A 17,893-nucleotide genomic window follows, 5' to 3' on the forward strand; every position below is an offset into this window, starting at 1 on the left:
TCGACAGATTTAGCAGGCCGTATTTCTACAAACGGTGCGCTAAGTTCAAAAGTTTGTTTGAAATTAAATTCTATTCCTCTATTTGAACCCAGATTCATCTTACTAACCTCGTTTTCTCGGACCGTACTGCAAGTTATGCTTTTTAACCTCGTTTTCTCCGCTCGGAAAAAAACTCGATTTGTAACTTACAATACGGAACTCGAAATCAGTTGGTAAGCGGTATTTCCCTTCCCACATTCAATGATGCCTGTATGTAGCTAAAAGTTCACGGAATCATGATGCAACATTGTTTTTTTTTTTTCGGGGGGGGGGGGGAAGGGAGTGGGCGAAACTTAACAAGGGCAAATCAGATAAAATTTAACTAATTGGGGGTTGAACAGGTCAGTGTCGATAATTTTTACGCCGATTGTAGATTTATCTATGCATAAGAGGATGTTATTGAAAGAAAAACCTCATCTCTATTTTTTTCAGTTTTAAAATTACAAGTGAGGAGAGAACGAGGGTTACATGTACAAAATATGCTATGTAGGGATCTAGAAAAATCTAACTATATTTGGCATATTAGTTGTGCCTTCCATTAACCTACTGGCTCTTGAAAGCATCGCATAATATTCCATAATTTGATCATGTCTCGTATGGGCTAAAAAGTCTCAAAAATTTTGGGGAAAATTATCAGCGTGAAATAAATTTATTTAGAATTACTACCTAGTTAGGGGAACGGATGTTTAAACACTCCTTATTTGAAATAAAATTATCCTGTTGTTAAATATTTTAAAGCTACTTATATCGAACGGCTCAAATAACGGTGACTTCTACAGTCTCACTGCTTTCCTGACTTTCCGGATTTTTTTCCTCGATTCCCTCAGCTTTTATTGCACGAGCCAGAAGTTCCATCCACCTAATAAGAAACGAGCATCCTCCTTAAAGATTTCCGCCTATTTTCTTTGACTTAAGGTGCGGAGAATTTAACAAAATGCAGCCATTTTGGGTAGTCTTATCCAAGAATGATCACTTGGACAGTTTTCATTATCGACCTCCTATAACATTGCCATGGGTTGAGAAATTATTCCTCGATATATTCTTCTGTGTAAGGATACTGACACACCGCTCGAGATGATACCACACCTACGCACCTACCCCTCCCCTTGTCCAACAACTGTCAACTGATTAAAAAGTCAGGGTTAAAGTTGGGTTAGGGGAAGGGTAGGTGCGCAGTTGCCCAGATATTGACGTTGATCCCTAGTTTCTGTGCCAGATGGCAACAAGAAGCAATACCAACCCCAGTCCCCCCCCATCCGCTTCCACACGGGATTCTAATCTGTCGAGAGTTACCCCTCCCCCCCTTTCGTCAGGTTTTCTGACAATGTGCTGGTATATATTTGGGTGGACAGAGGCACTTCACCATTAAACTCACATGTAACTTCTTATAACATCCATATTTTTTACATAATTTAAGGTGCATTAGAAAATATCTTCCTAAAGAATCTGCGGAAATATTAGTTCATGCATTAGGAATGGAAGAATAGATTATTGTAATAGCCTTCTTTTCAGAGTGCCCGACATTCATTTAAAATAACCCGCAAAGAGTTCAAAATACAGCAAACAGGTTAGTTTGCATTGTTCCTAGATTCTGTTATATAACACCAGCTTTACGTTCTTTGCACTGGTTACCTGTTAAATTGAGAATTAATTTCAAAATTGAAGTAAATACTTTTAAGGCTATCAATGGCTTTGCTTCTAATTACATATCTAGTCTTATTAAGATAAAACAGCCTTCGAATTATAGTTTGCGCTCTAATAATAAGCTTTTATTACAACCATTAACCACTGGAACGAAGAAAACTTTAGGTAATAAGGCTTTTGTAAGTGCAGCTCCTAAACTCTGGAATGGTCTTCCTAGTTTAATAAGAAATGCATATAACTTAATTAAATTTAAATCTCTATTGAAGACATACTATTTCAACATATTTTGATGCAGGACCGAGTATTTAAATTTTCATCGAGCATTTATATTTACATTTAGTTTATTCTGTTTATTTTATCGCGCATTTGATCATATGCATATGTAAAATGCGCGTTACAAATAATAACCATTATTATTATTATTATTATTATTATTATTATTGTCATAATACATTATCCAGCAGATAGCTTATGAGAATACTCAAACTTATCAGGTAGAAGTTATCATCTTGATCTAACACCAAATTCCCGAAACAAGTTAACAAAGAAATTTGTAGCAGCTAGAGGGGAGAATTAGCAATCAGATCTTGGGAGTCAAAGGTTAAGGACTAACGAATATTGACCACAACGCCTTACAATAATCCTGTCCAGTACTGGAGCCCAGACCTCGCGATTTGAATTCTAGCGCGGAGACTAAAACTTGCGTATAAATATCAAGTCAAAGCGATCCCTGATTCACTGAAAATTCTCACGAGAAACGTATACAAATCATTAGGGAGAGTTTGACATTTTGTCAGTTATCATTACCTTCGCATGCTCTCCTCACTTTCGGCCTGGAAAAAAAACACTCGAATGTTTTTGTGATGCAATTTGAACACATTTTTCTGGCGGTCCACCTCATCTGCCTATAAAGGAAAATGTAAAAAGATACATGAAATAGTATCTGCTTAATGCTGTATCTACAAATTACTTTTGAAAAGAACATTACATTGCGGCTTTGTCCAAACGTAGAACAGCACATGCGCAGAAAATTGAGACAGTAGTTTAGGTGAAACTCAAACATTTCCATCCTACTAAGAGGCTTTGCAAGAATGTCGCTTTAGCGGAAAAGCAGGCATACAAGTAATAAAATCTTGTTAAAAACCGTGCCAAGTTTGTGGCTCAGAAAGAGAAAAACAGCACCGTTTCCACGATTTACATGCATTTTGTGCTCCGCTAAAAGACTTGCAGTCAAAATGCTGTAAAGCAATAAGAAATCGAAGAGGATCTAAAGCACTTTGCTGTTTTTTGGAAAAATGAATACCCAAGTGATCACTACGGCAAATCAGGATTTCATCTAAGGGGAGGCCAACAGCTGTTTTCGTTTATACTAAAACGGTGAGATAATATATCACAAGAAGATAATTTGCACTCGTTTCATGGGTAAATCCCACGCGCGCAGCTCGGAGGTGAACAGTAAAGGACAGTCGGGGTTTGAGTGGCCAATAAGAGTGCGCTTTCAACACTGTCCACTAGTTTATTATAAACTAAAGGAAAGCATCACGAGGAGCCAATCAGAACTTCAAGTAACAACAAGCCCAGCGCCTGAAGCGCGGGATAACGTGGTTGGCTCTGGAATTTCACTGTGCGGTCAACAGAATATTTTTAGGCAGCCATGACTACGATAACTTACCGGGGATAGCTTGTCTACATGATGGCCAGGGAGGGGTAGGTTGAATTCAGCTTTGGTATCCTGTATGGAAGGAGAAAACAAATTTCGCATTCAACGAATTCAACTCCAAGGCCCAATTGTATAAAGGTGGGATAACGTTATCCAACGGATAAATCGCTATCCAGCGGACAAATGACAGCAAAACATACTACACTAACCACCGAATAGAGATTTACCCAGCAGATAGCGTTATCCAACCTTCGAACAACTGGGGCCAGATAAATAGTATTACAGTTCTCAAGTAATTTAGTGTTAACAACTGAGTTAAAAACGTAAATTGGCCACCGTAAAGAGTAAAAAAGCTGATGTTTCGAGCGTTAGCACTTCGCCAACCGCGCTGACGAAGGGCTAACGCTCGAAACGTCAGCTGTTTACTCTTTACGGTGGCCAATTTACGTTTTCAACTCAGTTGTTAACACTCAATTACCTGCTATACTCTCCCACCGACGCAGCACCACAGTTTCTCAAGAAACTTACCCCCTTTTACAGTTCTTAAGTCTGGTTCTAAGAATTACAGGAATTGCTGAGATTGTTGGGAAAAAGTTCAGAGACGAATGCGTAATAATAGAGACCACTCTGTGGAGATCGCAGCAACTGCTCCCTTTTTTCAGTGTTACTCGTTCTCCAGGTTGTTATATCAAATTAAGACTTGAAACTTGAACGTTAGCGAAATGAGGGGCTTCTGGCAGAATTACTTTAAGCCCTAAAAACTTACACCGAACTTAAGATTCAAATATATTTTATTCGCTTGCGTTTTTCAGTTTCTCTGTATAAGAAGTCGTAAACTCAATTAGAAAACCTTGCCCAACAAAAGCTTCCTCTTAGTCACAGTTATTTGGTAAAGTTCAAGGAACCATTGGATGTCACCAATACTGGAACAATGTTGTGACTGATACTGCAATAATGTTGGTATGAGAGCAATTTCCAAATTGAGTGTCGAAAGTAATCCGGGATTGCTTTAGTTTTCCTTTACTCCGCTCTATGATTGGTTCGGAAAACTCGCGTCACTTTCTCAACCAATCAGATGCAAAACTAAAACCAATCACGACTTGATCGCCCGCGTTTTCCCGCGCTTTAGGTTGTTTTTTATTTGCACTCTCATTGGCTCTTAAAAGTATTTCCTTTCTTCTGATTGGCTGTTGTGATTGTTTTGATTTTGGTTTCACGACACTCAACCAAAAAGTGCTCCAATAATGAAGGTATCAGTTTGGTGCTGATACTAATTGCAGTAATATCTTCGGTCAGTATTTTCCTTTACCTTTTTGGCCTTGTACCGGAACATCACAAAGTCACTCGACAGCACAAACCATCTCTTCTGCCAGCTCTTATCACCTTTGGTCTTAAAATTCAAGTATCCACTGTGCCAAATCTTTGATTTTTGGCCGATTTTCAACACGCATTGCCCTTTTCCTTCCGCTTCCTTCACCGCTTCCTCGCTGGAGCCTTTCATGAGAATCTTGTGACAAATTTCGCAAATCTTCTCCTGTTTCCCATTCTTGTACTCCAGCGGTGCTTTGAAACCAGAACAATTTCCGCACACCACCCTCCCACAGGCGCGACAATGGTGCCTCCGACGAATCCTCGTAAACAGGATGTCGCACAACATGCACATGCTCACTGCTTCGTCTCGTACCCAGGCCGGCGCTTTCTTTCCGAGGTCTCCCTCATTCATGACTTCAAGCTTGCTACCTCTTCGATAACTTTCTCTTTTTGTTGTCAGTTCATCCACGGTCTCTTTCAGTTTTTTAACCCAAGCTTCTTTCTCCTCGGCGGACGCTGCAGTGAAATCCATAACTCTTTGTTTGCTTATGATACGAAAGGAGTTCTCAAGTTCCAGTTCCTCGTCGACGTCGTCAACTTCCATTCCATACAAGTCCATTTGTACTTTCACTTTGTATTTGTTGGCGCCAGGAAACTTTGCGCAGCAAAGGAGAATATCGTTGAACTGTAAAACAAATGGTCCAAATCTAGCTTCTCCTTCCCTTTTCCAAGGCTCTCTTTAGGTGGAAAAGGGCGAAAAAGCTGGGGAGCGAAACATTGCGAGAGCGTCGCAAAAAAATGGTTTCCCTGACAACCGCCAAACGTCGTTCGCCCGCTTCCGCTGATATATTTCATGAATGGAATATATCAAAAGAGCATTTTCCCTAGAGCTCATGTCTACGAATTCACTTACAGTTTACGTCACTTTACGCGGGACTTTCACCAAAATACACATTTTTAAAAGATAGAAGGGACTTTTTTTCTTCAGATATCACGAATTTCGGATGCTAGTCCTGAATACAAAACTATGAACTTCTAGCCCTACAGGTGCGGGAGACGAGAGATATACTTTCAAGTTCTTATCGGAGAGAGCGACAATGTCTGACATTAAGCAGATGTTATCGCAAAGGCGGAGAATTCTCCACGTCGTTTTATGAGCCCGAGTGTTGGTTCGGTCCAGGGAACGATTCCGCGACATCTCCACGGTTGTCTACCGTTCAACTCGAAATGGGACTAACGCTAAAATTTTTCCTGGAAATACTATTTGCTTACCAACATCAGTGTTCGTTCCTGATGGCTGTCTGTCGTCCTAGCCGCAACTTTCCTAACTTCTCCTTCCATCACAAATTCCTGGAACAACAACAAAGATGCAAATTTAGTTTAAGCCATCGACAATCGATTGGGATAACCCTGTTTCATAACGGTTGAAAAAGATACTTACACGACTAGCAGTTATCAGTGGATAATCATCTCCTATTCTTTCTTGGATTTCCAAAAGAATCTTGAAGCGCTCCTGTTTTTAAAAGAAAATTACTAATAATTATAAATATTGTTACTGTTATTATTATCATCATTAGAATTATTATGGTATAGTGTGGTTTTATTTTATAAAGACATTAAGAATCTCATTTTTATTATTGCAAATATGCCGCTCGTTTATTGGCATTTTTTTCTTTCCTTTTTTAAGTTTGAAATTTATGAAGAAAAATAATGATGATGACTCTTTAATATGTGTAATGTCAAAAAGACCTTTTTTCAAAAAAAGAATGAGTAAATAGGACTTGGATTTTAAATCACTGTTGTTATTATTGTTGTTATTGTTATTATTATTATTATTATCATTATTATTGTTATCATCGTCGTCCTCATCATCATCATCGTCATCATCATCATCATCATCATCACCATCATCATCATCATTGAAAGACAAAAAATCCTTTGCAACGTGAAAACAGAATAATCTTCAGAACCATGGAGGCAAAGTTATGTTAACCCTTTCACTCCCAAGATCTCATAAGTAATTCTCCTTGCTGTCTCCCATACAATTCTCATGAAGTTAGTTTAGAGAATTTGGTCTTGGATCAACTAATAATCGCCTGACTGATATTTCTCTTTATTCTCATCACTTGTCTGCTTAATATTGTATTGATATTGTACGGAGAAATTCTGTCTTGGTCACTAATGGTATTGAAAGGGTTAATTTGGTAAAAGAGAGGAAAGGAAAGAATTCTACAAAGTGGTCACGATGTAGAAAAGGTTGACATAGGTTTCAAGAAAACATAGGTTAAAAGAAATTACTGCTAACAGATCTGTGCTTCAGGGCAGATTCCAGATTTTATTTAAGACTTACCGTTTTCTTCATGCTGTCATTGGCATGCTGAGCTGAAGCTGAGATGATTTTTAAGGCATCTAACAAAACAAGAAAAAGATTTTCAAAGCAGTTCGGCTCGGAAAAAAAGGAGACAGAGAAACAAATTGACAGAGAGGAAGTAAAACATGAAAGACAGGGGCGCATACCTGTAGTGTTCTTCAAGTCAGGAGAATCTTCTGGGAGCTTTGCGACATAGTCTGAACAAAGAGATGAGAAGGAATGTTAACAAAGTACACGAACAAACAATTTTCTTTTCACGTCAGACTCGACCGAACAGGACTGAAATACGTCTACGTTTGTCGGGAACTTTTGCGGGCGCACGCATGAAACCATGGCAACACTATAAATACCAGGATTTTTGAAAAATTACAAAAGTTGTGCAGTTTTTTCTTCTACACAGGTTAAGACGTAATGAAAGAGGTAAAGCTTGAAACTTTCGCTTAAGATCCTCCATCATTAAGGGAACAAAATATCCTTTGCACACCAGGTTTTAATTTTAGACTTTTGTCGCAATTTAGCCGCACACTGTCATATTGTGATCGTGAAAATGTATTCGCGTACGTTGGCCTACAATTATGTCGATAAGTGAGCGGGAGGTTTGGGACGGAAAAGATTTATTTTCACGCGCGGCTTCGCCTCTAAGTGCTTTAAAGCACACAAAAAACGCCAGCTACCAGGCAAGCTGAGCGCATTTCAAATCACAGCAATAACAACGGCCCTTCACGACAAACAAAAACGTCAAAAAGAGAAAAGGTAATCTGCATAAAGCGCGGGAAAAAAACGAGTGACCAAGGCGCGGTTGGCTATGGTTTTGCATCTGATTGGTCGAAAGCGTGGTGTGAGTTTTCTGGACCAATCACAAAGCGGAATGAAGCAAAACCATTGTAATTCCGGATTATTTTCGACACTCAATAAAAAAATTGCCTTATTAAGCTATCAGCAATCTTAAGCACTAACATTACCTTTTAGGAGCAGTTTGTATCTCGGCACTCTCTGCACTGGTTCCAACATGTGATGTTGAAGCGTTAAATGTTCACACTCCTCAGTTTTCTAAGGGGAAGCAAAAATTAAGACAGGGTTAAACTCTTCTGATAATCAAATGACAGCAAAAAACGACTTCAGTTTTTACACAAATTTGTAGTTAACTTATTTTTATGCGACAAAATAGTACATAAAAATAGTTTCGTGAACATTTATGTGACAGAGTGCTTTTCGATTAAGCGTCGTAAAACTATAACCAAAACAATCACAACAGCCAATCATGGCAAAGAAAATGATGGTTAAGAAAGCGGCGCAAGTTTTCTGGACAAATTACGGAGCTAAATCAAAAACAAAAGTAAAGCAATCCCGCTTTATTTTCGACACTCAATTGAAAATTTCGTTACGTAACGTACTTGGATTTCCTCTATCACGGCTGCCATAGTAGGTGACTTTTTTATCCAAGATGCTAAAGTTTCTGTTGCCTTGTCAAAGTTTCCAACATAATGTGTATACAACTGTAAGAGCACAAAATGACAAAAAAACAACATTAATTGAATTAGTCTCTCTCTAAAACGTAAGCATCAAGCTTGGGAAAATGGAATCAAATGATAGTTTAAAACGATAGTTGTAAGAAATAATATATCTTTACGGATTCAAACCACCAATTTTTTTTCTACTGGTTACGAATTCATAATAATTCAAGACAATAACAGGACACAAAGCTATGATCTACTGTGTAACACTCTTTAAACCTGAACACCCTAACATCAGTATGTATATTCTCTATACTGTTCTCTATACACTTCCTAAAGTGCTGACAAGGAGAATTTGTTGAATAATCAAGAGCTTCTTTCGTCAGTGATCATTTTCTTTACTCTCATGACCTCATTGCGAGATTTGAGAGTGATAATTGTAAGGAGAAATTAGATGCCAATCAATTTTAGGGTTCAAAGTGTTTAATTGAGTTAAGATACAGAACATAAGGGAGTGACGTTTCATCATGGATTTTGAATCACTTTGAGAAATTATATGACCTAAGAATATGCCAAAAAAAGATATAAAAAATGTATATGAGAAATAATTTTAAGAACACTTGCCTTTAAAAATGGAGCTAGTTCTTTAAGAATGTCCCCAATTTGGTTGTTGGTACCCCTGATAAAAAAAGAATAAAATAACAATAATAGTAATAGTAATAATAATAGTAATAATAATAATAATAATAATAATTATGATGTGATGATTTATGAATTTAATCAGGCAAATTCATCAAATAATTGTTGAGAATAGATTAACTGACTGTTCGGTAACTGACTGACTGATTGACTGATTGACTGACTGATTGTCTGACTGAATAGTTGACTGACTAGCTGACTGACTAGCTGACTGACTGACTGACTAGCTGACTGACTGACTGACTGACTAGCTGACTGACTGACTAGCTGACTGACTGACTAGCTGACTGACTGACTGACTGACTAGCTGACTGACTAGCTGACTGACTGACTGACTAGCTGACTGACTGACTGACTAGCTGACTGACTAGCTGACTGACTAGCTGACTGACTAGCTGACTGACTGACTGACTAGCTGACTGACTAACTAGCTGACTGACTGACTAGCTGACTGACTAGCTGACTGACTGACTGACTAGCTGACTGACTGACTAGCTGACTGACTGACTAGCTGACTGACTGACTGGCTGACTGACTGACTGACTGACTAGCTGACTGACTGACTAGCTGACTGACTGACTAGCTGACTGACTGACTAGCTGACTGACTGACTAGCTGACTGACTGACTAGCTGACTGACTGACTAGCTGACTGACTACCTGACTAACTATAGCTGACTGACTAGCTGACTGATTGAGTGACTGACTTATTGACCGACTGACTGACTAAGTGATTGACTGACTCATTGGCTGACTGACTGATTCACTAACTGCAGTCTTGGAGTTGGGAAAAATTTATTTCATCTATGGTAAAGGAGCACTCTGTTTCAGTTCACAAAGAAATTAACCTAATAAAGGCTTACTGTGTTTTGCTCTATTAAGTATTAATTCAATATCAATTTTTTTAACTTCAGTTGAATACATTTAGCCAAAAAAAAAAAAACATACCACTCTTTCATCCTCGCCTCCAATTTCGGTAGTAAGAAATCTCTGTGCAATTGGTGAATAGCTTGTATGTTGGAAAAAATGTCAGTGAGCACCTCCTTAGGTAAAATACTTTTTGCACAGCAACGATCATTAATTTGCAAGTAAAAGACCTAAAATTGACATAGAACAAAATAAATCAATAACAAATATATAGAGCCCTTTTTTATTTACCAAAATCAGAATGAACACAAGTGGTTATTAAAGAAAACTTTAAGGAATTTAAAGGGAGCCAAAAAGGTCTTTTTCACAGCCATTGTTGTCAGTGTCTTTCCAGGCAAATAATTTTTCTCCCACTCTCTAAGGAGGAGGGCATTGCCTGACATGAGTGGTCAACAGTAGCAAAGGAGATGGATGACATCTCCCCTGTGTACTGCTTTGATTCTTGTCTGCAAAGAGTTTGAGACATCTTTGTAAAATTTGTGAGGAAACTTGAATTTCAAGATCTCTCATATTAAAACTATACTGCTTTGAATGATGGTTTAGGTAAAGAATTAATCAAATGATTTACTAAATAAATGTACCTTGTGAAATAAAATACTACAAAAAAAACTGGTATTGCCTAATCACATTCCAAACTGAAAAGCTTAGCAGTAACAATTATTTATAATTAATAAACACTGAATGCAATAATGAAAGCCAGTTTCACAATAGCAAAAGAAGTTTTCTTAAAAACATGTTCCATACATTGCCATCAAAATTATTGCACTTAATACTGACTGAAAATTGAACTAGAATCATATAACAAATCTACAAGATAGGATGTTTCAGCGAGAAACATTGTCCCTTTAAATTTTCCAACTGGAATTGACTGCGATAAATATATCAGGTCTGTTTTTCTCTTCCCATCTTTTTCCATTTTTGTTTCCAAATAGGGCAAATGGTCACAATAGACTATGTGTTACTTGTATTTTCAGGTCTTACCTGATCAAGTAGGTGCAGTCTTCTGACATAACTGTAAATGAAATAAATAAATTAAGAATAATAAGTTTTCAAAAAAAAGAAAAAAGAGAATAGTGTAGTAATATTTTCAGAGAAAAATCTCAAAATACATCTGAATGATTTTTAATCATTGTGGTAGAGCCCAGAGCTCAACTTTTTTCTGTTGCCATTTGAAAACCTAAAATCATAAAATGGTCCTTGGAAAGAAACTCTAAAATCTTAAGAAAGTATAAAAAAGGGAGAAATTGGCAGATCTTCAAAAATTAAAACAACTTATTGAAAGAATTTTCTGACTGATGATGATAATTGTTTTCCTGGTTCAAACCTTGTTTAATTTCACCAAGAATTTTAATGAGGTCACAAAGTTAACACTTTAACTCCCATGAGTGACCAAGACAGAATTTCTCCTTACAATATTACTACAATATCAACCGGATAAGTGATGAGAATAAAGAAAACTATCATTTTGGAGATAATTAATTGATCCAATACCAAATTCTCTGAACTGACGTAATAAAAATTGTATGGTTGACAGTAAGGAGAATTACAAATTTGGTCTGGGAGTTAAAGAACTGGTTCAATCCCTGATTGCTTGGCTTCGAGGGCCAAACCAACAGAAAGAGAAACAAAACATTTTTAGTTGCCAACCTTTTTGAGTTTGTAAAAGGCTAATGAAACACAAAACAATCCAGATTGAAAAATCTACAGACAATATATCTAAACCCAAACAAAGTACAGACCTTTCTAGCCCAAAGGTGTCATATGGCACAGGATGCCATTACATGCTTAAAATTTATTCATTTTTTCTGAAATTTTCACAACCAAAGGGTCATTGAAAGATCTGCACATTGAAGGCATAAAATCATGGCCCCCTCCAATACAAGACTTGGTTTACCACCCTTGCAACTTTTGGAACTTTTTGTCTTTGTACTGTTTTGGTTCAGGTGATATGTCACAACAATCAATGCTCTGAGAGCTGCAATTTAGGCTATAGTTTAGAGGTATACCCTATATGTCCGAGGCAAACGAAAAGTTTCAACCTTTTTAATTTTCACTTTGGACACTTCTCTGTCTTTCCAGTGACCTCCTCTACACCTGTTGGTGCCCTTTATAGCATACCCCCAAAAATGCCTTTAAAATGATATATTATCCATGATCTAGTGGTTTATCATTATCATTTTAGAAAAATATGGCATTTCCCTCAGGCAGGAAAGGGTTGATAAGGAAACTGATTTCTCTCTCTCAAGGCTTAGTTCAAATCCAATTTTTTTTTCAAGGCACCTGAATTGCACTTTTCTCCACATCAAATGATTACGCTAGACTAAAATAAATTTTAGAACTACTGACTATAAATTCATTGTTGTTAGAGATTTACATACATACAAAGACTTGATAGTACCTTAAGAAAAAATTATAATTCTAATTATTTCTCACAAAATGAAATAATCTTGCAAAAGACAAACACTTTCTTACGCTCTTTCAGTGGTAAGAATTTCCATGGCAATATTGTAGAGCTTCTTACTTATGGCATCAGGAAATTCCTGTCCAAGGGAAATTAAAGATAGCATCATTTGTTTTGCATAACAGCTCAGTAGGATATTTAATATCTGCACGTGGGAAACTGTCACTTATTATCCTGTTAATTTTTTCACTCATCATGAGTTTGGAATGAAAATTCTCCTGTTTACCACCATAGATTTCTTTGTTAGCTGTTCATGAAAATTTGGTGTGATGTCTAAATATACTCCATTCATGAAATTTTTCTTGTCAAATTTCATGTGCTAATGTTTCCAGTCTAAGTGATGATCTGTTAAAAATTGTCAGGCCCTATAAAATTACTTTATTTCCATTCAGATACAGGTATGTCTGGTTTGTCAGATCCACTCAATGTTTGGATACAGGATACAGAGAGGTAAGGAATCAAAATCTTTCATAAATTTGGATAAAATAAGGACATAAATAAGCTGCAGGAGCTAAATTTTTCAAGCTTGAGAGGCCTGTGTCAATATTCATTAGATAATAATCTAAAGTCAATATTGCTTAATAGGGTTTTTGATAATTTTTTTCCATAGACAGCTGACAAATGGTCTAATAGGTGGCTGTACCCAGAGAAGGCAAAAACTCAAACATGAGCCTACTTCCAAGCTATGAACAGACGACAGTAGGAAGTCTTATGGGAGGCAATAAGCTGCTGGCAGCTGGCTATAGTTCAAAACCCTTGATATTACCCTTGGTTTAATAACACATTACAACTCTACTACTAATTCCTGTCATCAAAAAGTTTGCAATATTTTATGTTGCGATTTACAACCAAGAACAGCAGTTAACTTTTGATTGTTATGATGACTAAAATATCTCCTGAAATAATAAAATTTAGACAGGAATTGTAGTCTTTAAGAAAGACTGAGGCTAAACAAAGCCGAATTCGATATTGAGAGAGCAGAATACTGCACAAAACATTTCAACAACAGTAAAAATACTAGTCACTCAAACTCAGGTTGCATTTAGATAAAAAAAATATACTGTACTTCTGAGAAAAACAGCATTCTATCAGGGACAACATGCACTTGTAAGGTGTGTAGTTCTGTTTGAACACTGCTGTACCATTTGGTCAATTATGCAAAATTCCAACTCTGTATAAATCATGTGCATAATTTTTCTGCCAAATAGGATAATGTTTCAGCTTGTAGAATAATTTACCCTATTTAAATGTTATTTATCAACTGTATATACAAAATACAAATTGAATAACATGATATTACAGTTTCTACAATGATATCATTAATGATTATCATGATATTTATAAGATAATGTTGCAAAAACTATTAAGTAGACCATTTCACTTCTTAGCATCTACAGCTAAAAAGTGAACCTATAACCTCAAACAAAATTCTGCAAAAGGATGAAAGCCTGAAATGTGTTAAATCATTTTCAACCCTTTAACTCCCTGATGTAATTAATAAGTCATTTATTCCTATAATATCCATACATCAACCAACACACAGGTAAAGAGAAGACTCTAACTTTTCAGATTTCTTATTAAAACATGTAGAATTTGTTATTTTGATCTGACACCAAATTCTTGCAATTAATTTTCAAGGAAATGTATAAAAGCTAGAGAGGTGAATCAGCAATCAGATCTTGAAAGTTAAAGGGTTAAAAAGTTGAAATGATTTACATGTGAAATGTGTGACATTCATGATTTTCTGGTTGAAAATGAAAGAGTAAAGTTACCATACTAAATAATTCAATCAAAATGAAAGAAACTTACAAGAGGCACTGTATCACAAGAACTGTCATTGCTTGACTGTGAGTCACGTTTTAGTTCCTCATCATTGTCGTCAAAATCATCATTATCATCATCAAAATCACTGTCCCAGTCATCATTGTCGGATCCGTCATCATCATGATCTTCTCCTTCCTTGTTACAATCATTGGCATTTTCAAGTTTTTCAGTTTCTGACCTCTGTTGCTCTGAATCCTTCTGGTTTGATTCCATCACAGAATGCAAATTATCCTGAGGGAAAGCAAGAACCCTTGACACTCGGTTCTCATCCAAAGGCATGGGGTCTGATTCACCACGAAAACGATTTTTTACATCTTTTGGTAGAGCTCTTGGAGGAGGTCGTGTTGGCATTTCAACCTTGTCTTGCGATGCTTTTGAAGAACACTCATCCATTAATTTAGTTTCCTCAACAGGCAGTATTCCTGGCATTACCTGTTCACTAAAAGTAATTTTATCTTCCAGAATAGTCTTTGAATCTCTCTGTTTCTCTCTGTTGGTTTTACCCGTTAAGTTTTTGTTGACTTTGTGCAATGGATTCAAGAAATCAACAGCAGCTCCAATCCCTCTGTCACTTTCAAGAAGTTCAAACCTCTTCCTTAGATCACATACTTTTGATTGCTTACTAGTAAGTGATGGGTCAAAGAACTTTGGTCTGCCCACACTTGTGTCCATAATGTTTTTAGATGTTATCAAACTGTCAGATCCTGGTCTCTGTTCTGTTTTGTTCCTAATCTTTCCTTGAAACAAACCTTTGGCATTTAATATCACTAGTGTCCCAGGTATTTCTGGGTCAGACATGACTCGAGAATGTCTCTTGATATTGGTTTTTTCTTTCATTTTCGTATATGTCACAGGTTTACCATCTTGGCTACGTGCCCTAGAGAGGTTTGACTCCTGTTTCAGTGTCCTGATTTGTGCGGCCCTTTGTTGTGCAATAAGACGATATCTGTTTTCAGAAGACTTATCCATAATGTCTGTGAAATCTCAATTAATCTGAAAAAGGCAAAATGATAGATTACAGTAATGGAGCATTGCGTTATGCAGTAATTTAAGCCTGAATATTCTTATAACTCTCTATTGTAATTTCAGCAATATAGGAAGATGTTAGGAGACATGATTAGAATGATATTGGTCAACAGGAGACAGGAAGTCTTTCACCTGGGGTATGTATATTTACTTGAGGCAGAGATCTAAAGTTAATGAATCTTATTCATTGAAAATTCTACCAGAACTTTTGTTCAGTGAGTCAGAATAGTGTATGCACCAATTAAACTTCAGAAACCAGCATATACAGAAGCCAGAGGTTTCTCTTTTAATCAAAGCACTTGGGGACATATTAAATGTCTATTGTAAACAATGCCTAGATTAAGATAACACTTCAATTGACGGACTCGGAAAGTTACAAACACGATCACGATTAGGACAAGTTGTGGCTTAGCTAGAAGTAGCAGCCTGAGAAACATCCGCTAAACAATCATAGGTTAAAGGAGATACCATAGAAATCGAAATTTGTCATCAAAGAGAGAAATTGTTTTCATTCCTCTAAGGACAGAGGACAAATCCTTCAGTTATAGTGGATTGAAGCAGTGATCTTGTACAGAAACGTCAATAACAAAGGAAAGAAATTCGCAACTCTAGTTATGAAAATCCATCCTGGGCATATATCAAATTACCATTAAGTCACGGTCAACTGAAAGATCTGCCATTCGTAAGCGGGTTACCATGTGCTCATAATCTGACGTCTCGCAGAAATTCTTAACTCATCGAAAGTTGTGATCAGAAATATTAATATAAGCGTTAGTTCCCTTTCGAAAGGGCCTTTGTTCGTGGTTTCGATCACAAAATAACTTCCTCCTACTGAGACGCTCTTTTGTTTTCAAATCGAAGTTCTCGTTCGTTCCCGTCTGATCGAGGAGGGCGCCAAAATCGAAAAGTGAAATTACTTGTTTGATTAAAAATTAAAATATGCATCATTAAAAAATCTGAAGATTTGAATTGTAAAATGTGTTAAATTAATTAAAATCTACAGAGTATTGATAAAAACATGCTGAAACACATTGCAAAGATGAGAGTGTTTTTCTTAATTGGCCTTGTTAGCTTGATTCAGCATCGCCACTGAAAACTCACGCCTGATTTTCTGTATGTTTAGCTCATGATTCACATCATTAGGAAGTTTGGGTAAAAACGTAATGTAGGTGAAACCTACCTTTTTCCTTGTTAAGATGAGATCGCGACTTTATCGAAGAACATCATTCGTAAAAAGGTCACCAACTTGATGAATGACGACTTGTCATGTTGTGCCATTTTGAAAGTTATTTACCCATGTTGCATTTCGCCGGCTGAAATAATACCCGGAAGTCACCTTCGTCCCTGGGGTAGCTAACCTGTAGACGTACCCTCCTCCACAAGGTGAAAGGGAAGGGAGGGGCCTTCCCTCGCCTCCGTTTCATCTTGGCAGGGAGGGTGGGGGAGGGTACGGCTACATGTGGGCTATCCCCAGGGTCCTCACTGTGTTCTGAGGTGTTCCGTGGCCTTACAGGAAATAAAGAATGGAATGGCAAGAGCAGAAAACATTGCAGTCGAAACATTCTACTTGGGGAACGATATCTAATTAAAAGACTCGATTTCTGCCGTGTTATCGCCTCCCACACTAGTGAAGAGTTCGACTAAAGCACGGCGAAGGCACGGCCAGCGTCTGAATTAAACTTTTTAATTAAGTTCAGCGAAGCAATTAAGTATTTTAGTTCGACAAGCCCCGCCGTGTTACACGACTCTAGCGTGACAGTGAATCAGATGTTGGCAATGGGCTGAGGGTGCTTAAGCAAATGCTGAATTTCGCACGACATTAGCCCAACGTCTGAATAAGAGTCGTGCTTCCACCGATCCTATGTCGAACATACTTGCAATTAAGTTCGGCACGGCAGAAGCACAGCGTCTGAACTGTGCCTCTTCCTTTTTCTTCAGTACAGAGCTCAGAATTTACCATCTCTCCTTGTCCATTTACTCGATAACTTTGATTACAGCCGCTGGTCGGCCTGCACTCCTCCCCACACCGGACGCGGTTAAATGGCGGAAATTAGCCTATTGAAAACCATACGTACTCATTAAGACTCGGGGGTGGGTCCTGAAATTTTCATAGAGGGGGGGAGGGGGAGGGAGGGCGTCAAAAATCACTTCCTGGCCAACCCGCCCTCGCACACTTACTACACTCGTAGTTAAAGGGAAAAAAAAGGTTTAGTGGCAGTATGTGATCTAGTCTTTGCACGAATTTTGGTGTCTGATTGATAGATTAAAAAAAAATTACATTAATAAAAACAAACAAACAAACGAACAAACAAAAAAGCTGGGACGCTGGGGCCCAAACCCCCTCGACTCTTCCTCTGGATCTGGCACTGAACCATTAAAATGAAAAACGAAAGAAGAACGCTTACTAGAAATTTGAAATACTGGACGAGAGGCTTTCTACTCTCGAGAGAGGGAGAGGAGAGGAAAGGAGAGGAGAGG

The 17,893-nt window shown here is 37.5% G+C and overlaps 1 protein-coding gene across 2 annotated transcripts; it reads right to left on the reverse strand.

Annotated features, from left to right (window-relative positions):
- Positions 1–669: 669 nt before the first annotated feature.
- Positions 670–17,470, reverse strand: LOC113687010 (FYVE, RhoGEF and PH domain-containing protein 2). Of its 2 annotated transcripts, none has more exons than XM_027204708.2 (16): positions 16,596–17,470; positions 14,375–15,382; positions 12,577–12,644; positions 11,086–11,116; positions 10,126–10,274; positions 9,104–9,158; positions 8,420–8,521; positions 7,988–8,075; positions 7,172–7,222; positions 7,005–7,063; positions 6,096–6,167; positions 5,927–6,004; positions 4,653–5,339; positions 3,356–3,415; positions 2,491–2,588; positions 670–898 (listed from the first exon to the last, which is right to left on the reverse strand). In XM_027204708.2, the coding sequence occupies exons 2-16, from the start codon at positions 15,356–15,358 to the stop codon at positions 796–798; spliced, it is 2,685 nt and encodes an 894-aa protein (XP_027060509.2). In that variant the 5' UTR covers positions 15,359–15,382; positions 16,596–17,470; the 3' UTR covers positions 670–795. The 2 variants fall into 2 exon arrangements, with proteins under 2 accessions (XP_027060509.2, XP_089062510.1); XM_089206384.1 differs by having other exon boundaries at positions 670–1,671.
- Between the last annotated feature and the right edge of the window lie 423 nt (positions 17,471–17,893).

The sequence above is a fragment of the Pocillopora damicornis genome, chromosome 5 (genome assembly GCF_964200805.1).
Source record: "Pocillopora damicornis chromosome 5, jaPocDami1.2, whole genome shotgun sequence".
NCBI classification, from domain to species: Eukaryota; Metazoa; Cnidaria; class Anthozoa; order Scleractinia; family Pocilloporidae; genus Pocillopora; species Pocillopora damicornis.

Coding starts and splice junctions, on each gene's coding strand:
- LOC113687010 (XM_027204708.2), bottom strand. CDS start 15,358: ATGGATAAGTCTTCTGAAAACAGATATCGTCTTATTGCACAACAAAGG. Junction 6,005..6,095: donor CACTGATAACTGCTAGTCGT/GTAAGTATCTTT, acceptor TTGTTGTTCCAG/GAATTTGTGATGGAAGGAGA. Junction 2,589..3,355: donor ATGTAGACAAGCTATCCCCG/GTAAGTTATCGT, acceptor TTTCCTTTATAG/GCAGATGAGGTGGACCGCCA.